Below are 16,919 nucleotides of genomic sequence, written 5' to 3'. Positions count from 1 at the left end.
ACGACGCGGCCGGGCCGGGCCGGGCCGGACCAGCGCTGACCCCGCAGCGCCCCCCGGGCAGGGCTCCCACAGGCCGCGCGATCCCGGCGCTCACTCACCGCCTCGTCCCGCGCCGCGCTCCGCCCCCTCCCGTGCCGGCCCATCCTGCCGCTGCGAAGCAACCTGCGCCCTCGCTCGAGCGCCAGCCCGCAGACGAGTCTGGGCAGTGAGAAACGTCCCGCTGTACAGAGTGACCTTCCTGAGACCATAGAGAGCGACTTCCGGCGGCGCCCAGAAGAGACCCGCCCAGGATGATAGAGCTCAGCCTCCGAGGCGGATGGAGAGGCAAGCCCGGGGCCGTCCGTCACAGGATGAGGCTATTGGTCAGCGTCTATGGTCACGTATGGAGGAAAGGGCGGGGCTAAAGGCTGATCTATGACAGGCACTGAGGGGGTGGGGAAATCGGGGTTCTCCGCGGCACAACCCGCTTCGTATTAGCTGTGTCCCGCGGTGGGCTGGTCCCGCGCTCGCTGCTGGCTCAGCGCCCTTGGCCAGCGCCGAGGGGAGACGGGGCCGGGTGGGGGGAGGCTCTTAACTTTTACTGCCCAGCGCTTAATGTGCCAAAGAATAAACATTCTGTGCACAGTGATGTGAAACTGCAAAATTCTGCAAGTTTTATTTGTCAAGTGTAGAGGCTGCAGCATCGCATTGGGGCCCTCTGGCAGCACAGAGCTGGGAGATCTGGGGGGAGGGATAGCTCAGGGGTTTGAGCATTGGCCTACTAAACCCAGGGTTGTGAGTTCAATCCCTGAGGGGGCCATTAAGGGAACTGGGGTAAAAATCTGGGGATTGGTCCTGCTTGGAGCAGGGGGTTGGACTAGATGACCTCCTGAGGTCCCTTCCAATCCTAATAGTCTATGATTCTATGATCACAGTGCAGTTCTCCTCCAGTGTCCTGTCTACTGACAGCGGCCAATGCCAGGTGCCCCAGAGGGAGTGAACCTAACAGGCAGTGATCAAGTGATCTCTCTCCTGCCATCCATCTCCATCCTCTGACACACAGAGTCTAGGGACACCGTTCCTTACCCATCCTGGCTAATAGCCATTATTGGACTTAACTGCCATGAATTTATCTAGTTCTCTTTTAAACACTGTGGCAGTTGGGACTGAGTGCCTGACCTTGTTCCCTTGATTGCCTTTGATTGGCCTCCCCCAGTGTGACTCATGAGGGGGTGGGACTGACCTAGGCAAGCAGGCTTTAAAAGCCAGCGGCAGAGCAATCAGGGGGTGCAGACAGGGGAGTTTGACAGAGGGAGGCATATGATGGTTAGGAAGACGTGCAACACCTGCGCCTGTAGCCAGACAGAGCACCTGAGCATGGATGCTTCTACCCAGATCCTGGTGTGGTTTTGCAGGGACTGTGACCTGCAATTCCCACTTACTGATACCCAGGCTGGGGGGAACCATCCAATGTGAAAAATGCCTGCTGGTGGAATCTCCCAGGCAGCAGGTGGGAGAGCTACAGGAGGTGGTGGCTAGGTTGAGGAGCATCCAGATCCAAGAGCAACTCCTGGACAGTGTCCACTTGGAGACAGCTGAGATAGCTGTCCTAGTACACTGGACTGCTGACACACCACTGGTGGAGGAGGAGATGGCTCAGGGTGAACACTGGCAGCTGGTTACTTCTGGCAGTGCTCCACCCCTGCTTCAAACCCTCCCACCGTGGTAATAGGTAACTGGTATGCTCTTCTTGATACAGGAGAGAAGGAATCAGCCCTACAGTAAAGGAGAAGAAGCCTCGTACCCTTAAGGCTGGGAGGTCTGCTGCCACCACTGCGAATAGGAAATGTACGGTAGTGGTGGTCAGAGGCTGTTTTCTCAGGGGGATGGAGGTGCCATTCTGTCACCCTGACAATTCATCTTGAGAAGTATGCTGCCTACCAGGGGCCCATATCCAAGACATTACAGAGGCATTGTTGAGGATTATCCAGCCCTCTGACTACTCATGCTACTCATCCATGTGGGCACAAATGATATTGCAAGGTGTGACACTGAGCGAATCAAGAGTGACTACAGAGCTCTGGGAGTACAGGTGAAGGAGTTTGGAGCACAGGTGGTATTCTCTTCCATCCTTCCTGTCAAAGGTAGGGGCTCGGGCAGAGACAGATGCATCATGGAGGTGAATGCCTGGCTGCGAAGATGGTGTTGCCAGGAGGGCTTTGGCTTCCTCGACCATGGGATGCTATTCGAGGAAGGACAGCTAGGCAGAGATGGCGTTCACCTTTCAAGGAGGAGAAAGACCCTATTTGGACACAGACTGGCTAACCTAGTGAGGAGGGCTTTAAACTAGGTTAGATGGGAACAGGTGAGCAAAGCCCACAGGTAAGTGGAGAACATGGAGACCTGGGAGATGGGTCAGAAATTGGAGGGAGCGTGGGCTATAATGGCAGAGAGAAAGGAGGGTCAGGGCAAAACTGGGAGGCAAGATCAAATCAGGATCTTAGATGCCTATATACAAATGTGAGAAGTATGGGTAATAAGCAAAAAGAACTGGAAGTGCTAATAAATAAATACAACTATGACATTGTTGGCATCACTGAAACTTGGTGGGATAATACACATGACTGGAATGTTGGTGTGGATGGGTATAGTTTGCTCAGGAAGGATAGACAGGGGGAAAAGGGAGGAGGTGTTGCCTTGTATATTAAAAATGTACACACTTGGACTGAGGTGGAGATGGACATAGGAGACGGAACTGTTGAGAGTCTCTGGGTTAGGCTAAAAGGGGTAAAAAGCAAGGGTGATGTCATGCTAGGGGTCTACTACAGGCAACCTAACCAGGTGGAAGAGGCTCTTTTTAAACAACTAACAAAATCATCCAAAGCCCAAGATCTGGTGGTGATGGGGGACTTCAACTATCCAGATATATGTTGGGAAAATAACACAGCGGGGCACAGACTGTCCAATAAGTTATTGGACTGAATTGCAGACAACTTTTTATTTCAGAAGGTTGAAAAAGCTACTGGGGGGAAGCTGTTCTAGATTTGATTTTAACAAATAGGGAGGAACTTGTTGAGAATTTGAAAGTGGAAGGTAGCTTGGGTGAAAGTGATCATGAAATCATAGAGTTTGCAATTCTAAGGAAGGATAGAAGGGAGTACAGCAAAATAGAGACAATGGATTTCAGGAAGGTGGATTTTGGTAAGCGCAGGGAGCTGATAGGGAAGGTCCCATGGGAATCAAGACTGAGGGGAAAAATGACTGAGGAGAGTTAGCAGATTTTCAAAGGGACACTATTAAGGGCCCAAAAGCAAGATATTCCGCTGGGTGGGAAAGACAGAAAATGTGGTTAAGCCAAGCTGGTCTTTTGCCACGAGATCTTGCATGATCTAAAAAATAAAAAGGAGTCATATAAAAAATGGAATCTAGGACAGATTACAAAGGATAAATATAGGCAAACAACACAGGAATGCAGGGGCAAGCTAAGAAAGGCAAAGGCACAAAAGGAACTCAAACTAGCTACGGGAATAAAGAGAAACAAGAAGACTTTTTATCAATACATTAGAAGCAAGAGGAAGACCAAAGGCAGGGTAGGCCCACTGCTCAGTGAGGAGGGAGAAACAGTAACAGGAAACTTGGAAATGGCAGAGATGCTTAATGACTTTTTTGTTTCGGTCTTCACCGAGAAGTTTGAAGGAATTCATAACATAGTGAATGCTAATGGGAAGGGGGTAGGTTTAGAAAAGAAAATTAAAAAAAAAGAACAAGTTAAAAATCTTAGAAAAGTTAGATGCCTGCAAGTCACCAGGGCCTGATGAAATGCATCCTAGAATACTCAAGGAGTTAATAGAGGAGGTATCTGAGCCTCTAGCTATTATCTTTGGAAAATCATGGGAGACAGGAGAGAGTCCAGAAGACTGGAAAAGGGCAAACATAGTGCCCATCTACAAAAAGAGAAATAAAAACAACCCAGGAAACTACAGACCAGTTAGTTTAATTTCCGTGCCAGGGAAGATAATGGAGCAAGTAATTAAGGAAATCATCTGCAAACACTTGGAAGGTGGTAAGGTGATAGGGAATAGCCAGCATGGATTTGTAAAGAATAAATTGGAGAGGGTCCACAGAAGAGCAACAAGAATGATTAAAGGTCTAGAGCAGGGGTAGGCAACCTATGGCACACACACAGACAGCATAATCATAACCAGTAACTCATAACTTGGTCTTAGACACCTTATATGACCCCCTTTACATAGGATTTGGTGCCACTACAGGACCTTGGTTGCAACCCATGTTCTATATGGTCCCAGTTTATATCAATAACGTCACACCCTCCTTTTGGCATAAGGCACACTGATCTCGGCCTAAACGCCTTTCTTGCGGGCCAGGACGATTTCGCCCACAGTCTTCCATTCCCCCGGCCTCGGCTGCAGCCCTGCGGTAGGCTTCCTCTGCCCGCTTGCACTGTAGCAAACATCATTTCTGCCTGCCACTTTTTCTTTTCTTCCTCCCTGAGGGCATAGGTATAATCCCAGTGGTCCTTGGGGTTCCACTGGGGATTTGCTAAGGGGACCGCTCCTACGGGGTCTGGAACATTAGCTGGGTTCCCTTCATATCTCCACTGTGCCTCCTCCCTTGCCTTGGGAATAACTTGATTCCACTCAATCTCAGAGATTAAAGTTTTTAAGAGGACCTGACAATTATGAGTCAGGTGTTTAAGATTTGCTAGGCATTCTAAACTTACAGGATTTGATTGTATTTGGGTAGACACTTGCCTGGTAGGAGCTTGCTGTGCTTCAATTTCTGGCCTAATAATCGCGGCTTCAGTAACAAGGGGAGATAGGCCTGTATCTAAGATGGCTGACCTGTCCTGACTATCCAAGATGGCCACCCTATCCTGACTACACAACCCCTCACAAGATGGATGACTATATGTAACCTCACAAGATAGTAGAGCTGTGGCTGAACAAGATGGCTGCATGGTAGTGGCCAAAGGGGACACCGGTTCTGGCATTACAGTTCTTAGGGGATTTTCAGTCACTACAGAAACACTGACTGGTGCTCCAGTCACAACCAAATTACAAGTAGACAACAAATCCGACCTATTACAACGACTGGGCGTCCACAGCATCGGGCAACCACTCCAGATAGCCTAGGACACCAGATGGTAAAAGAATCAGGAATAAACCAGACTGGTCTTACTTTGTCCAGGGGGGACCGGACCAAGACCGTTGTACAACCCCACGATCTGGAGGGACCGGTTCTCTACTGACGTCTACCTTCCATAGGGAAACCAATCTACCCTAACTCCCTCTTACTTCTCCACTATACGATTGCATTGCACCGTTGTGTCCTCCGAGATCGGCCTGACACATCTCTGCCGAGGCCCCTGGTAAACTCACCGGTGCCGGCTGAGTGTCGGCCGCGACCACCGTCCATCGGCCATCGGAGGAGTCTGAGCAAGGCACAATTTTGCCTCGAGCCCCACGTTGGGCGCCAAAAACTGTTGCCGGCACAGAGTGCCCAAGGGTGGCAACGGTTGGGTCCGTTGCCCGGTGTGCTTCACAACCAATTAAACACACCAGAGTGGAGAAGTAACCAAACTTTATTTGAGCTCAAATAAGACACCTGGAGCTATGCAGGACTCAGATCAAGCAAGCGAAACAAACAGCTTACCTAACTATTTATACTGGAACCAAAACTGATACACATTATAACATGATCTGTCACTCACACAGTCCCCACCCAAGGCTAAGTCTGCCTAGTAGCAGTCAAGTTTCCTGCCCAAAGGTTAAATCTACCCAGCAACTGAGGGAGTTGGAGTAGCCCCTCCCAACAAGGGCAACCTGAGGTCAAACATGGAGGAGTAAAACTCAAAATGGAGGAGCTCATAGACTCATAGACTCTAGGACTGGAAGGGACCTCGAGAGGTCATCAAGTCCAGTCCCCTGCCCTCATGGCAGGACCAAATGCTGTCTAGACCATCCCTAATAGACATTTATCTAACCTACTCTTAAATATCTCCAGAGATGGAGATTCCACAACTTCCCTAGGCAATCTATTCCAGAGTTTAACTACCCTGACAGTTTGGAACTTTTTCCTAATGTCCAACCTAAATCTCCCTTGCTGCAGTTTAAGCCCATTACTTCTTGTTCTATCACTGGAGGCTAAGGTGAACAAGCTTTCTCCCTCCTCCTGATGACACCCTTTTAGATACCTGAAAACTGCTATCATGTCCCCTCTCAGACCTCTCTTTTCCAAACTAAACAAACCCAATTCCTTCAGCCTTCCTTCATAGGTCATGTTCTCAATACCTTTAATCATTCTTGTTGCTCTTCTCTGGAACCTCTCCAATTTCTCTACATCTTTCTTGAAATGCGGTGCCCAGAACTGGGCACAATACTCCAGTTGAGGCCTAACCAGCGCAGAGTAAAGCGGAAGAATGACTTCTCGTGTCTTGTTTACAACACACCTGTTAATGCATCCCAGAATCACGTTTGATTTTTTTGCAACAGTATCACACTGTTGACTCATATTAAGCTTGTGGTCTACTATGACCCCTAGATCTCTTTCTGCCATACTCCTTCCTAGACAGTCTCTTCCCATTCTGTATGTGTGACTGATTGTTCCTTCCTAAGTGGAGCACTTTGCATTTATCTTTATTGAACTTCATCCTGTTTACCTCAGACCATTTCTCCAATTTGTTCCGATCATTTTGAATTTTGACCCTATCCTCCAAAGCAGTTGCAATCCCTCCCAGTTTGGTATCGTCCGCAAACTTAATAAGTGTACTTTCTATGCCAACATCTAAATCGTTGATGAAGATATTGAACAGAGCCGGTCCCAAAACAGACCTCTGCAGAACCCCACTTGTTATACCTTTCCAGCAGGATTGGGAGCCATTAATAACTACTCTCTGAGTACGGTTATCCAGCCAGTTATGCACCCACCTTATAGTAGCCCCATCTAAATTGTACTTTCCTAGTTTATCTATAAGAATATCATGCGAGACCGTATCAAATGCCTTACTAAAGTCTAGGTATATCACATCCACCGCTTCTCCCTTATCCACAAGGCTCAGAGGGGTAGCCGTGTTAGTCTGGATCTGTACAAGCAGCAAAGAATCCTGTGGCACCTTATAGACTAACAGACATTTTGGAGCATGAGCTTTCGTGGGTGAATACCCACTTCTTCAGATGCATGTGGTGGAAATTTCCAGGGGCAGTATATATATGCTAGCAAGCAAGCTAGAGATAACGAGGTCAGTTCAATCAGGGAGGATGAGGCCCTGTTCTAGCAGTTGAGGTGTGAAAACCAAGAGAGGAGAAACTGGTTCTGTAGTTGGCAAGCCATTCACAGTCTTTGTTCAATCCTGAGCTGATGGTGTCAAATTTGCAGATGAACTGAAGCTCAGCAGTTTCTCTTTGAAGTCTGGTCCTGAAGTTTTTTTGCTGCAGGATGGCCACCTTAAGGTCTGCAATAGTGTGGCCAGGGAGGTTGAAGTGCTTCCCTACAGGTTTTTGTATATTGCCATTCCTAATGTCTGATTTGTGTCCATTTATCCTTTTCCGTAGAGACTGTTCAGTTTGGCCAATGTACATAGCAGAGGGGCATTGCTGGCATATGATGGCGTATATTACATTGGTGGATGTCCTGGTGAGTGAACCAGTGATGGTGTGGCTGATCTGGTTAGGTCCTGTGATGGTGTCGCTGGTGTAGATATGTGGGCAGAGTTGGCATCGAGGTTTGTTGCATGGATTGGTTCCTGAGCTAGAGTTATTATGGTGCGGTGTGCAGTTACTGGTGAGAATATGTTTCAGGTTGGCAGGTTGTCTGTGGGCAAGGACTGGCCTGGCACCCAAGGCCTGTGAAAGTGTGGGATCATTGTCCAGGATGGGTTGTAGATCCTTGATGATGCGTTGGAGGGGTTTTAGCTAGGGGCTGTATGTGATGGCCAGTAGAGTCCTGTTGGTTTCTTTCTTGGGTTTGTCTTGCAGTAGGAGGCTTCTGGGTATGTCTGGCTCTGTTGATCTGTTTCCTTATTTCCTCGTGCGGGTATTGTAGTTTTGAGAATGCTTGGTGGAGATTTTGTAGGTGTTGGTCTCTGTCTGAGGGGTTAGAGCAGATGCGGTTCGTTATCCACAAGGCTCGTTATCCTATCAAAGAATGCTATCAGATTAGTTTGACACGATTTGTTCTTTACAAATCCATGCTGGCTATTCCCTATCACCTTACCACCTTCCAAGTGTTTGCAGATGATTTCTTTAATTACTTGCTCCATTATCTTCCCTGGCACAGAAGTTAAACTAACTGGTCTGTAGTTTCCTGGGTTGTTTTTATTTCCCTTTTTATAGATGGGCACTATATTTGCCCTTTTCCAGTCTTCTGGAATCTCCCCCGTCTCCCATGATTTCCCAAAGATAATAGCTAGAGGCTCAGATACCTCCTCTATTAACTCCTTGAGTATTCTAGGATGCATTTCATCAGGCCCTGGTGACTTGCAGGCATCTAACTTTTCTAAGTGATTTTTTACTTGCTCTTTTTTTATTTTATCTTCTAAACCTACCCTCTTCCCGTAAGCATTCACTATATTGGACATTCCTTCAGACTTCTCAGTGAAGACCGAAACAAAGATGTCATTAAGCATCTCTGCCATTTCCAAGTTTCCCGTTACTGTTTCCTCCTCCTCACTGAGCAGTGGGCCTACCTTGTCCTTGGTCTTCCTCTTGCTTCTAATGTATTGATAAAAAGTCTTCTTGTTTCCCTTTATTCCCATAGCTAGTTTGAGCTCATTTTGTGCCTTTGCCTTTCTAATCTTGCCTCTGCATTCCTGTGTTATTTGCCTATATTCATCCTTTGTAATCTGACCTAGTTTCCATTTTTTATATGATGCCTTTTTATTTTGTAGGTCACGCAAGATCTCGTGGTTAAGCCAAGGTGGTCTTTTGCCACATTTTCTATCTTTCCTAACCATCAGAATAGCTTGCTTTTGGGCCCTTAATAGCGTCCCTTTGAAAAACTGCCAACTCTCCTCAGTTGTTTTTCCCCTCAGTCTTGATTCCCATGGGACCTCACCTATCAGCTCTCTGAGCTTACCAAAATCCGCCTTCCTGAAATCCATTGTCTCTATTTTGCTGTACTCCCTTCTATCCTTCCTTAGAATTGCAAACTCTATGATTTCATGATCACTTTCACCCAAGCTTCCTTCTACTTTCAAATTCTCAACGAGTTCCTCCCTATTTGTTAAAATCAAGTCTAGAACAGCTTCCCCCCAGTAACTTTTTCAACTTTCTGAAATAAAAAGTTGTCTGCAATGCAGTCCAGGAACTTATTGGATAGTCTGTGCCCCGTGGTGTTATTTTCCCAACATATATCTGGATAGTTGAAGTCCCTCATCACCACCAAATCTTGGGCTTTGGATGATTTTGTTAGTTGTTTGAAAAAAGCCTCATCCACCTCTTCCACCTGATTAGGTGGCCTGTAGTAGACTCCCAGCACGACATCACCCGTGTTTTTTACCCATTTTAGCCTAACCCAGAGACTCTCAACACTTCCATCTCCTATGTCCATCTCCACCTCAGTCCAAGTGTGTACATTTTAATATATAAGGCAACACCTCCTCCCTTTTTCCCCTGTCTATCCTTCCTGAGCAAACTATACCCATCCACACCAACATTCCAGTCATGTGTATTATCCCACCAAGTTTCAGTAATGCCAACAATGTCATAGTTGTATTTAGTTATTAGCACTTCCAGTTCTTCTTGCTTATTATGCATACTTCTTGCATTTGTATATAGGCATCAAAGATACTGGTTTGATCTTGCCTCCCAGCTTTGCCCTGACCCTCCTTTCTTTCTGCCATTATAGCCCATGCTCCCTCCTGTTTCCGACCCATCTCCCAGGTCTTGTTTCCCACTTACCTGTGGGGTTTGCTCACCTGTCCCCGTCGAACCTAGTTTAAAGCCCTCCTTACTAGGTTAGCCAGTCTGTGCGCAAATAAGGCCTTTCCCCTCCTCAAAAGTTGAAGGCCATCTCTGCCTAGCAGTCCTTCCTCGAATAGCATCCCGTGGTCGAGGAAGCCAAAGCCCTCCTGGCGACACCATCTTCGCAGCCAGGCATTCACCTCCACGATGCATCTGTCTCTGCCCGGGCCCCTACCTTCGACAGGAAGAATCGAAGAGAATACCACCTGCACTCCAAACTCCTTAACCCGTACTCCCAGAGCCCTGTAGTCACTCTTGATCTGCTCAGTGTCACACCTTGCAGTATCATTTGTGCCCACATGGATGAGTAGCATGGGGTAGTAGTCAGAAGGCTGGATAATCCTCGACAATGCCTCTGTAACATCTCGGATATGGGCCCCTGGCAGGCAGCATACCTCCCGGGATGAACGGTCAGGGCGACAGATGGGTGTCTCCGTCCCCCTCAGCAGAGAGTCTCCAACCACCACTACCCTACGTTTCTTATTATCGGTGGCAGCAGACCTCCCAGCCTTAGGGGTACGAGGCTTCCCCTCCTTAACTGTTGGGGGTGATTCCTTCTCTCCTGTATCAAGAAGAGCATAAAGGTTATCTATTACCACAGCAGGAGGGTTCACAGCAGGGATGGAGCACTGCCTGCTGCCAGAAGTAACCAGCTGCCAGTGTCCACCCTGAGCCATCTCCTCCTCCACTGGTGTGTCAGTAGTCCTGTGAACTGGGACAGCTACGTCAGCTGTCTCCACATGGATACTGTCCAGGAATTGCTCATGGATACGGATGTTCCTCAGCCTAGCCACCTCCTCCTGTAGCTCTCCCACCTGCTGCCTGAGAGATTCCACCAGTAGGCACCTTTCACATTGGATGCCACCCCCAGCCTGGATATCAGTAAGTGGAAATTGCAAGTTACAGTCTTTGCAAACCCACACCAGAATCTGGGTAAAAGCATCCATGCTTTGGTGCTCTGTCTGGCTACAGGTGCAGGTGGAGGATACAGAAGCAGAGCTGGTGCACTATGGCTCAGAACAAGAGGACTTCATCGGCTCTCATGGCCTTCCATTCTCCAGAAATACCTGGGTTATACCAAATGCGTCCCCAACACCGTGACAGAGGGATCTTGTGAAATCCTTTCTGGAAATCTAAGTACACTATGTCCACTGGATCCCCCTTGTTCACATGTTTGTTTGACCCCTTCAAAGAACTCTAATAGATTAGTAAGACACGATTTCCCTTTGCAGAAACCATGTTGACTTTTGCCCAACAAGTTATGTTCTTCTATGTGTCTGATAATTTTATTCTCCATTATTGTTTCAACTAATTTGCCTGGTACTGATGTTAGGTTTACTGGTCTGTAATTGCCGGGATCACCTCTAGAGCCCTTTTTAAATATTGGTGTTACGTTAGCTAACTTTCAGTCATTGGGTACAGAAGCTGATTTAAGACAGGTTACAAACCATAGTTAAAAGTTCTGTAATTTCACATTTGAGTTCTTTCAGAACCCTTGGGTGAATGCCATCTGGTTCCGGTGACTTGTTACTGTTAAGTTTATCAGTTAATTCTAAAACCACCTCTAGTGACACTTCAATATGTGACAATTCTTCAGATTTATCTCCTACAAAGGACGGCTCAGGTTTGGGAATCTCCCTAACATCCTCAGCTATGAAGACTGAAGCAAAGAATTAATTTAGTTTCTCTGCAATTACTTTATTGTCTTTAAGCGCTCCTTTTGTATCTCTATCGTCCAGGGGCCCCACTGGTTGTTTTGCAGGCTTCCTGCTTCTGATGTACTTAACAACATTTTGTTATTAACTTTTGAGTTTTTGCCTAGCTGTTCTTCAAACTTCTTTTTGGCTTTCTTATTACATTTTTACACTTAATTTGGCAGTGTTTATGCTCCTTTCTATTTACCTCACTAGGATTTCACTTCCACTTTTTAAAAGATGCCTTTTTATCTCTCTCTGCTTCTTTTACATGGTTGTTGAGCTACAATGGCTCCTTTTTAGTTTTTACTGTATTTTTTAATTTGGGGTATACGTTTAAGTTGGGCCTCTATTAGGGTGTCTTTGAAAAGTGTCCATGCAGCTTACAGGGATTTCACTTTAGTCACTGTACCTTTTAATTTCTGTTTAACTAACCTCCTCATTTTTTGCATAGTTCCCATTTCTGAAATTAAATGTCACAGTGTTGGGCTGTTGAGATGTTCTTCCCACCACAGGAATGTTAAATGTTGTTATATTATGGTCACTATTTCCAAGTGGTCCTGTTATAGTTACCTCTTGGACCAGATACTGTGCTTCACTCAGTACTAAATCGATAATTGCCTCTCCCCTTGTGGTTCCTGTACCAGCTGCTCCAAGAAGCAGTCATTTAAACTATGGAGAAATGTTTTCTCTGCATTTCGTTCTGAGGTGACATGTACCCAGTTAAAATGGGGATAATTGAAATCCCTCACTATTATTGAGTTATTTATTTTGATAGCCTCTCTAATCTCCCTTAGCATTTCATCGTCACTATCACTGTCCTGGTCAGGTGGTCGATAATAGATCCCTACTGTTCTTATTAGAGCCTGGAATTACTATCCATAGAGATTCTATGGAACTTGTGGATTCATGTGAGATTTTTACTTCATTTGATTCTACATTTTCTTTCACATATAGTGCCGCTCCCCCTCTTCTTCCCCCCCCGCACGACTTGTTCTGTCCTTCCAATATATTTTGTACCCCAGAATGATTGTGTCCCATTGATTGTCCCCACTTCTGCAGATTTCTGTGATGCCTGTTATATCAATAGCCTCCTTTAACACGAGGCACTCTAGTTCACCCATCTTATTATTTAGACATCTAGCATTTGTATACAAGCACTTTAAAAACTTGTCACTGTTTATTTGTCTGCCCTTTTCTGATGTGTCAGATTCTTTTTTTATGTGAATGTTTCTCGTCTGATCTGGCCCACACTTTATCCTCTTCCATCCTCTCCTCCTGACTAAAACCTAGAGAATCTCTATCAATAGGCTCTCCTCTAAGTGAAGTCTCTGTCCGATCCACGTGCTCCTCTGCAGCAATTGGCTTTCCCCTATCTCTTAGTTTAAAAACAGCTTTGCAACTTTTTTTAATGTTAAGTGCCAGCAGTCTGGTTTCACTTTGGTTTAGGTGGAGCTCATCTCTCCTATATAGATTCCCCTATCCCAAAAGTTTCCCAAGTTCCTAATGAATCTAAACCCCTCCTGTCTACACCATCATCTCATCCACGCATTGAGACTCTGAAGCTCTGCCTGCCTACCTGGACCTGCGCGTGGAACTGGGAGCATTTCTGAGAATGCCACCAGACAGGTTCTGGATTTCAGTCTCTTCCCTAGCAGCTTAAATTTGGCCTCCAGGACGTCTCTCCTACCCTTCCCTATGTCACTGGTACCTACATGTACCACGACCACCGGCTCCTCCCCAGCACTACATGTAAGTCTGTCTAGATGCCTCGAGAGATCCACAACCTTTGCATCAGGCAGGCAAGTCACCACACAGTTCTCCTGGTCATCACAAACCCAGCTATCTATGTTTCTAATGAGCAACTGGAGTTCCCTCCCTTGGAGAGGTAACCTCAGTGCAAGAGGCAACCCCAACATCATCTGGAAGGAGGGTCCCAACTATGGGAAGGTTTCCCTCTGCTCCCGTTGACTGCTCTACTTCCCTGAGCCTCTCATCCTCCTTAACAGTGCTGGGGCTGTCTGACTGGTGGTGAGACAAATCTACTGTGTCCCGGAAAGCCTCATCAACATACCTCTCTGCCTCCCTTAGCTCCTCCAGTTCCGCCATCCTGGTCTCCAAAGCCCGTATGCGGTCTCTGAGGGCCAGGAGCAACTTGCACCGAATGCACACATACGCCACCTGCCCACAGGGCAGGTAATCATACATGCTACACTGAGTGCAATAAACAGGATAGCCTCCATTCTTCTGCTGGGCTTATACCTGGATTCTCTCATATTGCTACCTAGGATAATGATAGGGTTTTTGATTAAATCAAGAAGTTTTGATTATAGTTTAGTTTAAAGGTTTTAAGGAATGGCAAGTGTACCTTGCTCCCTTTCCACTCCCCTAACAAACTCCCTCTCAAAAATCCCTGTTAACAACCCCAGTTCACAAAGCTCCCTGGTCGCTTGCAGGAGTGTGTTCCGGGCTGAGATGGAGGGGTTTGGAGGGTGGGAGGGGGATTAGGGCTGGCGCAGGGAGTTGGGATGTGGGAGGGGGTCAGGAGTTCAGACTCCGGGTGGCACTTACTTGCAGTTCCCGGAAGCAGTGGCATGTCCCCCCTCTGCCTCATACACAGAGGTGCAGCTCTGCACAGTGTGTGCACCCCCATCTGCAGGTACTGCCCCTGTAGTTCCCGTTGGCCACATATCCTGGCCAATGGGAGCTTCAGAGCTGGTGCTTGGGCCGGGGAGAGCCTGTGGCGCCCCTGGCTGCCCCTACACCTAGAAACCGTGCCGCTGTTTCTGGAAGCTGCGTGGAGCCAGGGCAGACAGGGAGCCTGCCTTACTGTTGCTGCACCACCGACTGGAATTTTAACAGCCTGGTCAACAGTGCTGACTAGCGCCTCCAGGGGTCCCTTTTCGACTGAACATTCCCGTCAAAAACTAGACACCTGACAACCCTAAGGGGGTGGTCACTGGGGTGTGAGTGTGGGCAGGGACCAAGGTAGGGTGAGAAGGGGGTGATACCAGGGTGGTGTGTGTTGCTTTGGGAGCTGGGGAGTAGGTGGTGGTCAGGGTGGGGGCTTGTGACTGAATGCACCCCTGTATTCACACTCTACATACTACTGTAATAACCATCATACACAGGGCCGGTGCAACCATTTAGGCGAACTAGGCGGTTGCCTAGGGCGCCAAGATTTGAGGGCGCCAAAAAGTGGCGCCCCCCAAAAAATTTTTAAATGGTTGCAGCAGCTGCTGCTGGAGAGGTAGTCTGAGCTGCCCGCGGCAGCAGCTACCTACAGCCGGCAGCCCAGGGCGCCCCCGGGGTCAGCGCGCAGCCGCGGCAGCCCAGCAGCCTGGGGCGCCCCCGGGGTCAGGGCGCAGCCGGCAGCCCGGGGCGCCCCTGGGGTCAGCGCGCAGCCGCAGCAGCCCGGCAGCCCAGGGCGCCCCCTGGGTCAGGGAGCCGCCGCGGCAGCCCGGCAGCCCCGGGCGCCCTCGCGTCAGGGCGCAGCCGCGGCAGCCCCGGGCGCCCCCGGGGTCAGGGAGCCGCCCCAGCAGCCCAGGGCGCCCCCGGGGTCAGCGTGCCGCCATGGCAGCCCAGCAGTCCAGGGCGCCCCTAGGGTCAGGGCGGCAGCCCGGCAGCCCAGGGTGCACCCGGGGTCAGGGAGCCACTGCGGCAGCCCGGCAGCCCAGGGCACCCCCGGGGTCAGGGAGCCGTCGCGGCAGCCCAGAGGTTTGGGCTGACGGGCGGCTGCGCTGACCCAGGGGAATTCCTGAGCTGCAGGCAGAGGCTCAGAATCCCTCTCCCTCCCAGAGCAGGGGCTCCAGCCTCTGCAATTTTTCTCGTTGCCCGGTGGGGGCGCCGGCGGCTGGGCAGAGCTGCGCAGCTCTGCTTAGGGCATGTGGCAGGGGCCCTGCGACAGCGGCACAACACCAGGGCTTCACTTCTGGAGGAAAGCCGCGGCTGCCCCCTGGCTCAGCCTCCACGTCAGCCCCAGCGAGGGGCACGGAGAAGAAAAGAGCCTCAGCAGTGGTCTGGTGGAGCGGAGGAAGAAAGAGGACCCTAGCGCTCATGCATTGGGCAAGGTAAGCAAGTGCCTCCCCACAGGTCGGCCTCAGGTGCCTGTGCTCCTGCCCCCTTGGTCCTTAGCTGGTCCCTGTTCCTGCTCCCCTTGTGCCTGGACGGCTGGAGAGAACAGCAGCCTGCAGAGCTGAGCTGCCCCAGTGCCCCCAGGCACCCCCCTGACCCCATCCCCCCACAGCCCTGACCCCCCAGCTCCGAGCCTAGTCCTTCTAAGCTGGAAACCCCCTCGACCTCATCCCCCCACAGCCCTGACCCCCAGCTCCAAGCCCAGTCCCTCTGAGCTGGAAACCCCCTCGACCCCATCCCCCCCACAGCCCTGACCCCCAGCTCCGAGCCCAGTCCCTCTGAGCTGGAAACCCCCCTGACCCTATCTCCCCACATCCCTGAGCCCAGCCCCTGTGAACTGGGCACCCCTGAACCCAGAGGCCAGCTCCCCACCCAGCCGTGGGCAACAACAGCACCACCCCCAGGCAATGACAGCCCATTGGTACCAACTATCACAATCACCCAGCAACTGCCCATTATGTAATTGCAAATGTATACATGTATAAATGTTTTTAAATAATGTATTTAGTTTATTTTCAAATTATTACAAATTAATTTTTGAATGTATTTCACTAGTTATTTTTTACATTTCCTAATACATGTTACTATAGTATTGCAAATGTTTTATGGAAGAGGCCCCCTATTTTGCTTTGCCCAAGGCCCCCTGAGTCCTCTGGGCAGCCCTGTCTGAGTTTTAAGCCCTGCAGCTGTGTTTTGCCTGCAACAGGCAGGCTTAAGCCTGTGAGTGACCCCCATAGCAGCTGCCAGAAGGAGTGCTTGGGGGAATCATGCAGAAGGAGCATGATATTTATTTGAGTTCTCTCCTCATGGAGGCTGTGCTCCACTTGGTGCAGGACAGCAGTCTCAGCAGGACTCTAGGCCCAGCACCTTGCCTCAGTTTGTAGATTTGTAGTGCACCCATCACCGGGCTCAGTCTGGCACCACTACCCCTCACCAGTGCCCAAGAAGCAGTCAAAAAAGTTGGATGGACTGGTTAGGTTAGTTGTCATGCTGTTGCTTGGCCAGTGTAGAGACCACTGAATGCATAGTATTCCTCTATGATGTTCTGTCCTGAGCAAAATTGGCATGTTATGAGGTAGTGCCTGTGAGGAACAGGTGTCTGTTTATGTATCCAGCCATCATGTCTTAGGTC

General features: G+C 49.1%; 2 protein-coding genes across 3 annotated transcripts in view; one reads left to right on the top strand and one right to left on the bottom strand.

The window, feature by feature from the left end:
* Positions 1-248, bottom strand: part of LCMT2 (leucine carboxyl methyltransferase 2) — an 83,668-nt gene extending 83,420 nt beyond the window's left edge. Inside the window, exon 1 of one of the 2 annotated variants that reach the window (XM_050924440.1) lies at positions 99-248. In XM_050924440.1, the coding sequence (XP_050780397.1) occupies positions 99-248 (150 nt within the window). The remainder of the gene's footprint in view (positions 1-98) is intronic. The other variant, XM_050924464.1, reaches the window with a different exon arrangement.
* Positions 249-1,716: 1,468 nt separating this feature from the next.
* DCHS1 (dachsous cadherin-related 1) overlaps positions 1,717-16,919 on the top strand; it is a 179,427-nt gene continuing 164,224 nt past the window's right edge. The window contains exon 1 of the mRNA XM_050924366.1: positions 1,717-2,123. The gene's annotated coding sequence lies outside the window, so the exon portion shown is untranslated. The remainder of the gene's footprint in view (positions 2,124-16,919) is intronic.

Source organism: Gopherus flavomarginatus, chromosome 1 (assembly GCF_025201925.1).
Source record: "Gopherus flavomarginatus isolate rGopFla2 chromosome 1, rGopFla2.mat.asm, whole genome shotgun sequence".
NCBI classification, from domain to species: Eukaryota; Metazoa; Chordata; order Testudines; family Testudinidae; genus Gopherus; species Gopherus flavomarginatus.
The sequence above is the reverse complement of the archived record's forward strand: the minus strand, read 5'-3'. Positions and strand labels throughout refer to the sequence as shown.